Consider the following 14,390-nt stretch of genomic DNA (forward strand, 5'->3'; position numbering starts at 1 on the left):
AAAAAAAATTCAAAGAAAAAATATTATTATTATATATATTTGTTTGCATTCGACTAAGAGGTTGGCAGTCGACTACGGCTCCTTTCGATCGATTAGTCATGTAATGCTTTTATACAATGGCCCAATTCACCCAACCTTATTGCTATACAATAAACACACAGTAATTGAAGCATAATGGAGATTTATTCACAACCATCCACAGAGAAAGTAGATCCAATGGTCTGATTAAAAAAAAATATATATATATATTTAAATGGCCGTCGATATATATATATCGACGGCCATTTAAATATATATATATTTTATAAGTCCGCGATTTTTCTTTTGTTTCACAATGGGTCATGACAAACCAATTACATAATCCAACATATGTACAACGAACTAACATATTCCAGTTGACTGTATCTTTTTTGGAGGATTCGTTCAAAAGATATTCATACTTCCATTTCAGAAGAAAAAAGTAATTCGGTTGTGGGAGGGATCTGGGGTCACGTGGAGTGTGTTATACGAAATAACAACGGCTAACTTGACTGTTTCAGCCAATCAGAGATATTCGCTTGCCATTGTATAACTGCTACTACTCAATGTCTGAGAGGCACGGTTTGGAAAATACTTGGAGTCCACTGTTTAACTTGCAAGGCAAGATTCAGCAAAGGTACACTGTCATCTGTACAGTTTGAGCAATTATCCAAGAACAAGTCTACTATGACTTAAAAAAAAATATATATATATATTAGATTTCGATCTGTATGTTTCTTCCATTTCATTGGATGTTTTATTCCTTTTAATTGTTTTTTGTTCATTTAATTTTTTATCTTTATCTCCTGTAGCACTTTGAGATTGTCACAAATATAAAGTGTATTACAAATTGAATTTATTATTATTATGACAGTACGAGGTCGAGGATCCAGCCAACTAACGCTAGAAATGACTTGATGATTTCAGTAGCGGCAGCTGTACTGTATTACTAATGCTTCCCCATTTAGCCTCTAAGCATTTCAAATATATTTTATATGGCCATGCCTGAGTGTAAGCAGATTGCTGCACACACACACTGCCCCGCAACTCTTATTAAAACACTGTCAAAGTACCGGTACTAATAAAACAGGGCATTGTAGCGTTTTTAATGGCAGGGTATTGCGATACCTTTCTAGTGCAACACTAGTTAAGCCAATGTTCATTTTCCAAAGCAACTGACAACACCATGAATCGGTTTACATGGGGGAACGCTTCCTCTACTTGACGTTTCCTTACAGTAGATTATTTAGGATTTGTTTACTTGGGGCCTAATTCAGTTGTTATAAATGCAATCAAGAAGTCTGAATTATACCACAGTGTGCAGGTTCTACTTCTAAGTTCTGCACTTAACTCAGCAGCACCCACTGTCCAAGTGCATTTAGTTAAAGGTATCCAACAGAATTTAACCCAGCACCAACTGTCCATGTGCATATAGTTAAAGGTATCCAACAGAAGGGATGGGACTTTCTAGCAGAAGTGCTATTTGAAAATCTGTGTTTCATAATTTCGAATATTCGTGTGATTTTTTTTTTTGACATGACATAAAACTAGACACACAAGCATTACAGTAAATATCCACAATAAATCACAGGATTTTTTTTGATCCACTTTTTCTCCCATTTTCTATATTTTCTCCCATCCCAATTTCGTATCATCCAATTCAACCCTCCCCTGTCACGAACGCTGTTTCTTGCCTCCCACAAGCCGGCTGCAATGTGGACTAAGTCATACATAGCACAAGTCCCCTCCGGTACTTGAGGTAACAGCAGTCGCATCTTTTCACCCGCGCAGCTCGATCTCTCAGTGGCGAGGAGTAACGCGTGGGAGGCTCACGCTGCCCCCGACACTTCCTGATTCTACTGCGCAAGCGCACCAACCGACCTGTAGGAGTCGCTGTCCACAACGCCCGATCCCCACCCATCAGTTTCGCACCCCCTAATACGGCCAATGTGTATTAGTATGAACGACCAGCTAAACTGAAAGCAATGTGGAGCGCTGGGCTCGAACAGGCGAGCCCAGCGTCTCCGCATTCGTGGTGAGCGCCTTGCCCACTACGCCACGTAGCCGCCCGAATAAATCACAGGATTATACATTCCAATATTTGAATCAATATAAATGTAGTTTACGAGATATATACATTATACTTGCAATACAATACATACATATGCTCTTACTCGCTCTTCTCCCCCCCCCCCCCAGGACCCCCCTTGGATAATCCATCCATTATTTCGCTTCTAACCAAGGATTACAATTCATATGCTAACCTTTATTCTCTCCACCACTTCTAACCAGATTGCGATGCTGTCTTCATTGACACCTAAAATTCTTGCTGTAGATATCTCTAGATAAATCACATCGAGATAAGTAAGCTGAAATGACCTCACCCCGTGCTGGTGGCCTGCTTGTGTGTCCTCGTGCACATGATGCTGGGAAGAACACGTGATACACAATGTTCAGGGACCCTTTTTGTCCTGTGTTTTATATAGCACCAGTTTATAGCACTAGTGGTCAAAAAGCCCATTGGATGCCTTCTAATTAGGGCTGGGCGATATGGAAAAAAATCATATCGCGATAACGATATGATAATTTTATTTTATTTCTCGATATCGATTATTATCGAATTGTTATAAGTGTATTTTTAACAACAGATGTATGTTTATTTTGCAGCAATTCTTTGTCATTGCCGCCATCTTTAGTGTTACATCCCCTCACACTCCAGTTCTCAGGCTGCAGCTGGTTTAAAAGCTAAAGTAAACCGGCTTCTCTGCTGGCTGTGGCTCCAGAGGAGTTGAACAGTTCTGGCTCTGCTAGTTTATTTTCGATCTTTTGGCGCTTTTTTTGGTGGACAAACCACCGCACATGTGCACTGTGACTTGTGACTGGAGTCTAGTTCTGCTAGCACACATAGCCTACTGTGTACAGACGGTTTCAAAATGTATTTTAAATTAGAAAGCAAACAAAATAAATGGACAAGAGAAAAAGAAATCTGAATTTTGTCAGTATTGTCATTTGGACAAGCAAAGCCATTACTTTAAGTTGCAGGCAAGAAAGACAAGTCTGTCCACTGTCTCTGGTTTTAAAACTGCCCTGTTGCAGGTATAAAAAAAAAAAAAAAAAAAAAACGATTTTTCGATTTTTTTTTAATTTCAATATTCGATATCGATTATTAAAATATATCGCGATATTTATCGTTATCGTTATATCGCCCAGCCCTACTTCTAATCCTTCACCTAATTCAGTTGTTATCCGTCAACAGTAAAAATGATGATCAGTCAGATGGATAGTTTAAAGTTCCCCAGCACATACAGGGTTGCGATCCCAATGACATAGAATTATACTGAAGGGTTGAATAAATACAGGCTGGGTGAGTAGACTTGATAAACAGCCATGGCCCGGAGTCTAGACTTGAGAAACAGCCCTGTGACAAGTGTTGTTTGTCTGGACCAGTGAGTTCTATAATATATCTGGACTTGTTTACCAGTCATTCGACCAGAGGTTGGGAGGCTGGCCCATCTCTCATGTTACGTCTTGACTGCTGTAGCTGACCATTTCAGCTTACTGTTCTTTTAAGGTTAAGAGAGCACTTCATGATTTGCTGTGTAGTTTTCATTGAGTGGATCATCCAAATGGAAGTGTTTTTCAGAGCCCTGAAATGTGTGTGTGTGTTCAGGCTTACTTGAAACCGCTGGGGGGGTGCTTGAAACCTCTCTCCTCCATTACTACTTAATGTGTTAAGAGAATATATTTGAATATATATATCAGGGCTGTACACTGCGACGAGATGGTCGCAAATTGCCCCTTTAATTGGCCGTTGCGATTGGTAAATATTATCTGGGGGCGGGCTTGCGAGTAGTGCTTTCAAGCCTTGCATTCGCATTTCACTCCTAAATTATCCAAGGCGTGTGATGACGCCACTCACGCGAGCTAAGCAGTGAGCACTCAGCAGGTATGATCAGCGGGAACAATCGACTGAGCACTCACTCTGATAGACTGGCTGACTGTCTGATTTAACTATGAAGAAAAGTAAAGTTAGTATTGCTTCATATTTTCGACGCGTTCGACCTCCTATAGTGAGCCGAACTGAACTGAACTCAGACACACGGAGAGAGCTGCGGCGTCTGCTGCTCCCGCACCCGTGGCTGTTGTAAACACTAGTCTCTAGTGGGACACTGGGACCTCGGTGAGCCTGCCAGCCGGCTAGCTACTGATATCAACAAATGCGCCTCCAGCAAGTCTAGTAGTGCATGATAGCTCGCGTTAGCTTACTGTTCAAAACGAAACGTCCCATTAAACTAAATAGTTCAGATAGCTCCTGATATCAATGTCTTATAACACTGAGTCGATGCGTATTCGAGCTGAGGGCACGCTGAATATAGTCAATAGGTCCAGCTGCAGCGCCGGAGAATCCTGGCCGTAGCTGGAGGCTACAGTATAGGGTCCAGCTGCAGCTCCGGAGAATCCTGGCCGTAGCTGGAGGCTACTCGAGTACACACAGACAGTGGAGCTGGTTGCATATAGCGAGCATTTTGACTTGTTGCGTGGTGGCGATGTCTCGCAGATAATACAACTACAAGTATGATTATATAATATATATATTTTATTAAAAAAAATTATATAAAATAATTTTTTTTCTTTTTTTTTTAAATAAAAAACAATCGATATAAATAATGGTAAAATTGTTATTTAAAAATGTGCCCCTAAAAAATATTTTTTGCCCCTAAATTTCTCATTTAGGGGCAAGTGTGCCCCTAGTGAAAAAGCTTAGCGTACAGCCCTGTATATATGATCCATGTTTGGGTATGAGTGTGTCATTAACTATTAGGGATGCAGCACCTAATTAGGGGTCTAACGGACGGTACACTTATTAATACAGGACATTTGGTACACATATTCGGTACAGGACATTTGGTACACCTATTTGGTACACTTATTCATACAGGACATTCGGTACACCTATTCTATACAGGACATTCGGTACACATATTCGGTACATGACATTTGGTACAGGACATTCGGTACACATATTCGGTACATGACATTTGGTACAGGACATTTGCTTCAGTGTGCATATGAACCAAGTTAATAGTCCAGCTTTAACCACAGAAGTGCAGAGCGGAACTCAAATTCACAACTCCTGAGTCCTGAGTGACATAACATTCACAAAGAGCCTGATGATGTCAGAGCAACATCCTAGCAAGTAGCAACTGAATTTAGCATTTAGTGCTGACCGTCTTCGTGGACCCTGGTCATCATCTATATGCTCTCTACCTGTAGGGTTCTGGTTGGTGTGGACCCTGGTCGTCATCTATATGCTCTCTACCTGTAGGGTTCTGGTTGGTGTGGATCTGGTCGTCATCTATATGCTCTCTACCTGTAGGGTTCTGGTTGGTGTGGACCCTGGTCATCATCTATATGCTCTCTACCTGTAGGGTTCTGGTTGGTGTGGACCCTGGTCGTCATCTATATGCTCTCTACCTGTAGGGTTCTGGTTGGTGTGGACCCTGGTCGTCATCTATATGCTCTCTACCTGTAGGGTTCTGGTTGGTGTGGACCCTGGTCGTCATCTATATGCTCTCTAACTGTAGGGTTCTGGTTGGTGTGGACCCTGGTTGTCATCTATATGCTCTCTACCTGTAGGGTTCTGGTTGGTGTGGACCCTGGTCATCATCTATATGCTCTCTACCTGTAGGGCTCTGGTTGGTGTGGACCCTGGTCGTCATCTATATGCTCTCTACCTGTAGGGTTCTGGTTGGTGTGGACCCTGGTCGTCATCTATATGCTCTCTACCTGTAGGGTTCTGGTTGGTGTGGACCCTGGTCGTCATCTGTATGCTCTCTACCTGTAGGGTTCTGGTTGGTGTGGGCCCTGGTCATCATCCTGACATTTTGCTGTATCTGTCAGCACCGCCGCTCCAAACAGCGCTTCCAGCAGCAGCGGCGTCAGAACGAGATAAACCTCATCGCCTACAGAGAGGCTCACAACAACACGCAGCTACCTCTCTATCTCAGTAAGGACACACCTAGCATTCTGTTAGCACATATACTACAGTACACACACACACCTAGCATTCTGTTAGCACAGATACTACACACATTATACACACCTAGCATTCTGTTAGCACAGATACTACACACATTATACACACCTAGCATTCTGTTAGCACATATACTACAGTACACACACACACCTAGCATTCTGTTAGCACAGATACTACACACATTATACACACCTAGCATTCTGTTAGCATAGATACTACGCACATACACCTAGCATTCTGTTAGCACAGATACTACACACACATCTAGCATTCTGTTAGCACAGATACTACACACATTATACACACCTAGCACTCTGTTAGCACATATACTACAGTACACACACACACCTAGCATTCTGTTAGCACAGATACTACACACATTATGCACACCTAGCATTCTGTTAGCATAGATACTACGCACATACACCTAGCATTCTGTTAGCACAGATACTACACACATCTAGCATTCTGTTAGCACAGATACTACGCACAATCATACACCTAGCATTCTGTTAGCAGTAGCACAGATGCTACACACTCACCTAGCATTCTGTTAGCACAGATACTACACACATACACACCTAGCATTCTGTTAGCACAGATACTACGCGCACACACACACCTAGCATTCTGTTAGCACAGATACTACACACATTCACTGATTAGCATACAAACAGATGTAGCATTTTTTTTTTTTAAACACGCACAGTTTTGTGACCTAGATGAACACTTTTGTATCTTCAACTTTCTCTCACTCATTCAAATCTGCTTTATTAGTGTGACGGGATAAACTAAATCCATGCTGCAGCCATGCAGTCCCATTGATTAAGTGAGTGAGCAGTGCACTCAGTGTTGCTTTGTGGGGCAGATTTGGAGGACTTGAGAAACCTGGATGATGTCCGCCATTGGTTTTAGGTTTTATTATCTCATTGGCCTGTAGGTTTTGGGCCGACGTGGCCAACATTTCACATCATAACATATGTAGCATTTAGGACCGTAATGATGTAAAACAAACAATTCGTTTTTCTTGTCATGGATCATATTCACACGGTGCAACACATTATGCAACCACTGTACCACTGATTACTCTTCCTCCAATGTAATGTCTTGCAAAGGGAGTGCCTCTATAGCTAGTGACTGTTCATAGCAACAACAGTGATGTAGCTAATGGTCAACAATTACTGGTGCACCCAGCTGGTAGAAGCATTATTGGTACATTTATACCTTGGCACAAATTTCCACTGGTCTTGTAATTTCTACCACTATAATATCCCAACCCCTATTAGCTATATACTACTATATTTAGTACAGGAAAGCAAAGGGTGACTTAAGTCTGTGATTTCTGTGCATTTGTTGAATTTGTCCAAGGGAAGCAAAAGTTTGAGGCAACAGTTGTGATTGGAGGATAGAGGAAAAGAGGGCGGGGCTTGAGAAAGGTCAATTTGAATGTGTCTCCGTCTCTAACCCATTCTTCAGGATTCTTGCCAGACTACCTGCTGCCTGCCTACGAGGAAGTTGTCGACCGCCCGGCCACACCTCCCCCTCCCTACAGCCCTCTCCAGTCTGCGATTCCACCCCCTCATCCACCTGAGAGTCCTCAGGTCCCGCCCCCTCAGCCTGCCACCACACCTCCAGATCCAGACACTCCCCTCACTGCAGCTCCAGAGTCGACACAGACCCAGCTGGAGAACAGTCCCTCCAGCAACAAAGACTACACGCCGGGCAGGTACCGGCGTTTCACGGGTGACTCTGGGATCGAAGTGTGCGACAGCCAGGAATTGTGGGAACAGCAAGGGTTTCTGGGACAAGAGGAAGAGGAGGAAGAGCCATGTGATGATGATGGCTGTGGTCTCCAGACCAACACTGATATCCATATTACTGATCCAGAAACACACAGCCATGCAGATACAGACACACGCGTGAATCCAGATCCACAGTCTCTGAGGTAATCCAGTAACTACAGTCTTAAAGGAGTACACCAACTTTCTGGCGAATAATCCCTTTGATCAACTCGCCATTATGACAGGAGATGACAAGATTGGTTTCAGATTGGTTAGTTTCATCCTTGTCTGTCCAGTTTTTACTGCGCTGCAGTGCATGCTAATGCTAGTGCACACTATCTGTTTAGTGGTCGGTACAAACTAGCTAGCTTAGCTGCATTTTGTTTTCTTTCGGCTACAGGGTGGCTGGTGGGTCCTAAAAGTCTTAAAATGTCTTACACGTATCACTGCAGAGACCCATGTTAAATTTCCGCCAGCGGTACCTCCACCTCGGTCAGTCGTCCCTACGAACACTATTGTCAATGTTCGCGAGTGGGAAACCAGTGGGGTATGAGTCCTGGTTGTTGCAACAGTGACAGTGCAGCAGGAAGGGAATTGGTGTAACCACTACATCGGGGGATGGGAGCAAACCAGAAAAGCTATTAAAAGTCTTAAATTTACTTTTACTAATTAAAAGCATGAAATAGTCTTGGGAAGGTCTTAACTCATTGAACGCCAAAAACGTAAATACTCGTTTTTTCCCCTCCAATTATTATATTCTAAACAGTCCGCCGGACCTTCTTGTGTGAGCTGTGTGTGAATTGGAATTGAAATGACGATCAAATCTCGATAGGTGGCAGTATTGCCTACTTTTTGAACTGGGCTAGTTTACTGTGGGGAAGGGGGTTGCTCACTCACTGCTGGCCAGAGTCGTAGCCACTAGCCTGCGGACTGTCTATGCAATGGCGAGCGAACTATTGGAGATTATTATGAAGAGGACAAAACGATCACACTTATGGATGATAAGGTGCGTCTTCACCAGACTACATTGGACTCTGCACTTCTGGTAAATCATAAAAATACTATAGTCAAACCGGCCGAGCATGTAACATCTGTTCACCGCTCCGCCGTAGTCGCCGACACCAGAGTTGAGAGCACTCCAGACTAGGTCTAACTAACGTTCGGCAATGGCGATCACCTAGACGAGCAAACTATTGGAGATTATTATGAAGAGGACAAACGGTGATGATCCATCCATAGCATAAGGTGCATTTTCACCAGACTATGTTGGATTCTAGTAGTTTCAAACAGGCTGTTTGGATGTAATGATAACGTTATCTGTTGGGTGCTGCCAGGGCCAACTAATGTTATTTATTGTTCTGACCCAAGCCACTTCGGAGCAAGAGTGGGCAGGTTTTGGTGGACCTGCTGACAAAGGTAACGTCTATTTTACCGAACCCCATCATAAAACATGCCTTTGTAAGGATCCCAGCATCAGAAAACGATTCCGCGAAGGGACCCCCCATGGTTTGACAATCATTCTACTATGGTCATGTTACCTTTTGACCTGGAAATAATATAGGTGGCAGGAGGCGAGCAACCCGCATGAAATGCGCACAAAACGTGTCATATCTCGCGTTCCAGGAAACTGAACTGGATTATTTTGAAACGGGATGATTTTTAAACTGTTTTTTTTCCCCCTGTTGGAGTATACATATTTCCTTTCAAATGAGCCATACTATTGTCTCCATAACTATAATATAGAATATACGATGGGTCTGCAAACATTGTGAAAATGGTCAAAAAACGCTGGCGCCATAGAGTACGGATAGAAAAACAGCGTGGCAGTCAAAGAGTTAAAGGTCCACAATTGTTCACAATTTGGGCAATTTTACACAATTCCTGTGAGTCTATGGAACACATCTGTATGTTTTTTTTTCAATAAAATTCATTGTTTTGTATTTTTAATCAAGTACTTTGGTGCACCACTTTCTCCCCTTCCAAAGTACAAGCTGTTTTTGGCTGGCTCCGCCCATACTCGCAATGCGCTTTGACTGACAGTCACCCACCTGCACTGGCAGATACGCTAGCATGGAGGAACCTTTTCAAAGCGCACACACACCCGCTCCGTCTCTGGGTGTGTGTGTGTGTGTGTGAGTGTGTGTAACTACAGTCTTGTGTTTCTGTGAGAGGGAGAGACACAAGAGGAGAGAAGCGCTGCTGGTAAAGCAAGTCTCATCTCAGCCGCGGCTGAGTCTCCTGAACAACAGCGTGTAGCCCAAGAACTGCCACTGCCCTGGCCCATTGCTTGTGGAGCACGATATCATTGGGAAACTATTAGGAAACGAGTGCAAGGACGTATTCGCTGCTTGCCCATTTTGCTCATAATTTCAACGTTATGCTAACTCCTCGAATCACAGTTGATTGTGGGCGGTGGCTATAACAACAGTAGTGGCTGAGGTATGCAGATCAGTGCCTCTTCACGTCACACAGCGAGTCAATTCAGAATGGCTTGTTTCAGTGGGGGGCGTTCTTGTCTCAGCTGAACTGCAGAAACGGGACTTAGTACAGATTTCACATTTTATCAGTGTTGGTACAACCCCACATTGCTTGAAAAGGCCATTTTTACAATAGGGGACCTTTTTAATATTTAAATTATTTATTTGAATGCTATAAGAAGGGTACAAAATGAGCACCAAGTGCCAAATGCCTGTAAAATTTATCTTTGGCGAAATCGATAGGAGTTGCATTGGAATGCCTCGTTATCAAATTACAGTCTTTGGTTATTGCAATTTGTGTTCTCAAACTAAAGTGTCAGCAGGCACCATAGCGCAGTAAGTACTGGATGCACAATGATGAAACTCAGGGCTGTGGCCACATAGTGCCTTCTCTGGCAGAACGGTGCTGGCAGGACAGCAGCACCTTTCGGAAAAGTTCAGATGTTTCCAACTTAAAAAGTGAAGCAGACACATAAAAAAGGTGAAGTGCTCGCATGCACCTCATTGGGAACAATTGAAAAAAGATGCTATATGGATACAAGGCTCCACTGAAAATGGTGATTTTGGCTTGACTGGAAAATCTGGAGATATTACCATATTTTGCCTCCAACTACTGTAGTTTCATAAAACAATCGTCAAAAGCAACTATAAATATTACATTTTTCACATTTTTGTACAAGCTGCATAATGTAAACCAAGCTACTGAACAAATGTTAACGTCCATTTTCTCAATGACATATTCCCCTTTTTCACCTTTTATAGTTACTGCCACCAAATTCGACATGATGCTTCTTAACATAAATAGCTGGTCATTTCCAGAAGCTTTTCTTTTAATATATCTTATGTCATTTCCATTTTATGGTGTATTTTATGTGGGAAAGAAATTACCTTGTACATAGTATTTTCTTAAATAACTCATGATGGAAACGACGTTGTTCATAACAAAATATATAAAAGTTTAATTTGGATGAGATGAAAGGAGTTTTTTTCCCACCCATTAAGTGGGTGTACCTCATAATGGCAAGTTGATCAAAGAGATTATTTGCCAATAAGTAAGTTAGTGATGCACCGATGTGAAAATTGTGGCAGATACAGATAACCGATATTAATATTGCTGTTCTGGCCGATACCGATATTTACAGATGTCGGTAAATTTCTCTGTATAGAAAACACTTTTTTATGATAATCAAATAAAGAGCTATTTTCCAAAACGCATTTTCTTTTTACTTTTGTAACTTATTTTCAGAAATGACTGATATTTTGAAACTATTTAAGGCCAGAACATGTAAAGAAGAAAAAAAATTGATTTTATTTTTATTTTTTTTATAAACGTCCTATCTTGATATCGGACCGATACCGACGTGTAAAGAAAACGGCCATATCGGCCGATATTATATCGGCGGCCGATATATCGTGCATCACTAAAGTAAGTATTAATTTAAGATAAAACTGCAGCGCAGTAGTTGAATGCAATAATGTAACTTTGGTGCTCACGGGTTGTTTTGTATGTTTGACTAACAATTGTGTGTATGATTTGATTTGTTAGTTTTTTTTAATACGCCTGCCACTGTGTAACTATGTTAATATCTGTATGTACTGTCTCCAGTTCTCATAGCACAGAAGCAACACAGAAAATGTGTGTGTGTGTTAAAGAAGAAAAAAATGCTTTTATTATATGCATTCTTTTGTGATGTCCATTGTGCCATAATGATTAGCCTTTATGTAGCTTTTTAGTTGAGAATATCCAGGCAAATTAGTAGGTGACATACTAACTACTAGATCTGGGGTCTTCTCTGACAGACGCTAGATTTCTGAGTAACTCTTTTAATACATGCTGTATAGTTCATTCACCACTGTGCTTTAACTGATTTCATATGGGTTTTTTTGTGTCACAAATGATGTTAAGCGGGGTTGGTGCTTCCTTGTAATTCTACCAAAAGCATGTGATGAATCAACCCTACCTAGACCTTACAGGGATACTTTATTTTTATATATATATATAAACTCTAGCCCCATTTCTTGCCAATGATAATGTTGATTTTGTAGCTCATACTAGCTCTGGATAGTTATTGGTAGCTCATACTAGCTCTGGATAGTTAGCCACAAGCCAATACTAAGTCTGTGTGGGGCTAGCTGAAATGTATTTTGTGTGCGCAGTGGAGTAAATTTCACAGAGCCTCAGTCAGCTTGTTCAGACGGGAGCTTACCATTTACTTTGCATTGGTTGTGGCTAACTACCTGGAGCTAATATGAGGAACAGCATGGATTGTGCTGAGAAAGGACTCTACTGGTCAACATAAATGGAAAGTAAGAAATGGGGCTAGTGTTGAAAATAATAAAATAATAATCTGAGCTATGATTGAGTTGATTTTAAGACTTTGAGCCAAGTCTGTCCCAGAGATTGTGTTGAAGTGCAGATTTATTAAATGACGATTGAATAATGTACTGCCCATGAAGATGTTAATTGCATACAACCTAAATGGTTGCCATGGAGAATATTGATTATGAGATACTCTGCACAAACTTGTTTTCTTATAGCAAAAAATGACCAGGAGGGCCTGTGATGTTGATGCTGCTTGGTGGTGCCAGGTGAAGCCAAGTCTGGCTTGCATCAGCAAAGTGCCCATAATCACAGGACAACCCTCCCAGGTATTACGGCTTTACACAGCAGTTACCTGTGCTACCTGAAAACCTTTTTGTTTAACGTAGCAAGAGTGAAATCCAGGAAAAGGCCAGCTCTCTGGTTACCATGAATAGTTTGCTTGGCAACCCAACCAATATAATTTTGCACAGCGATAATTTTGCTGTGCTTTATTAGGACTGTCGGGCATGGCTGAAACACCCGTTTGACCAATCTGATTGCTTGGCCGAAACTATCCATTGTATACATGAATAACTAACGCAAAGGGAGCACCTGGAGGAGTATTCCAATTATGACATTTCCAGCTCAAAGATTGACTGTAAAATTTGGAAACGGGTAAAGCCGTCAATGAAACCAAAAACTGCAGAGCACTGGATGAAATATTCTCCAATAATGATTGAACATAACAATTTAAGTGATGTCAATTCAGCACTTTTCTACATTTAACAGTGGCTATTAAGCCTCTGGTGCTATGTTTTTTTTTTGTATATACTGTATGGTCTCTTATCTGCCAAATGAAAATATATTTTTCTGTTTCTTGGTCATGTTTTATATTTAAACAAAAATAAATTACAAATTGTTATTAAAAGAATATGGATGATAACTTACGTTGTTGGTTGTCGTTTGTACAGTTTTTGATATGCATATAAATAAGTCAACTTTTTCACAAATTCAACTGTCATAATTCTGGGGTTGTGGTAATTGGGTATATTTAGGTTAATGGTTATGAGGAGGAGGAGACACTGGATACCCGTTAACACCCTACTGTTGTGGGCTATTCTTATGTAAATGCTGGTAAAATACATAACTCACTAGTACAATATCAGGGAAAATATACATTGTTATATAGCAAATAAAGGTAACAACTTTGAGTCTCCTGCTCTTTATTTATCAACCAGACAGAAAAAGTTTAAAATATACAACATTGCTAAATAACATTACAACATACATCATCATCATCATAGGTTAAAAAAAACTGTCTTATCAGGGAATGTCTGATTGGTAGCAAGATAGTGTTAGATTTTCACCATCACAGGTTCTTCCAGGTTGCTGAGATTTTTGCCACCTTGTTTAGATTATTAGATCTCACCTTTCCTGGATAGGGATTCTCAACACTTAAGAATTACATCAACATAATATAGCAGTCTGCACTGATAGTCTAGTAGGAAGAGGGGGGTATCATGCACCCCCCGGTAATATACTTCTAACCAGACTTTCTAGATTGAAAAAAAGGTGAAAAAAATTATAGGCTATGTTAAGAAGTTGTCAGTGTCCCATGTATCATTTATATACAAATTAAGGATGCTATTATCAAAAAATCGCAAAGAAATCAGTTTAATATATCTCACCCAATATTGCAGATAACTGAACAAATGATGTGTCTAGAGCCATGTTTCGAGGGTCAAAGATCACAATAACACTATCCCTAGAGTGAT

At 41.1% G+C, this 14,390-nt stretch overlaps 1 protein-coding gene across 1 annotated transcript in view; it reads left to right on the plus strand.

Annotated features, from left to right (window-relative positions):
* fbxw4 (F-box and WD repeat domain containing 4) overlaps positions 1 to 13,553 on the plus strand; it is a 184,130-nt gene extending 170,577 nt beyond the window's left edge. The window contains 2 exon segments of the mRNA XM_084321959.1: positions 5,864 to 6,025; positions 7,532 to 13,553. Coding sequence (XP_084178085.1) covers positions 5,864 to 6,025; positions 7,532 to 8,004 — 635 coding nt within the window. The 3' untranslated portion in view covers positions 8,005 to 13,553.
* The last annotated feature ends 837 nt before the right edge of the window (positions 13,554 to 14,390 follow it).

This window comes from Notolepis coatsorum (genome assembly GCF_963971535.1).
Source record: "Notolepis coatsorum genome assembly, chromosome: 9".
NCBI classification, from domain to species: domain Eukaryota; kingdom Metazoa; phylum Chordata; class Actinopteri; order Aulopiformes; family Paralepididae; genus Notolepis; species Notolepis coatsorum.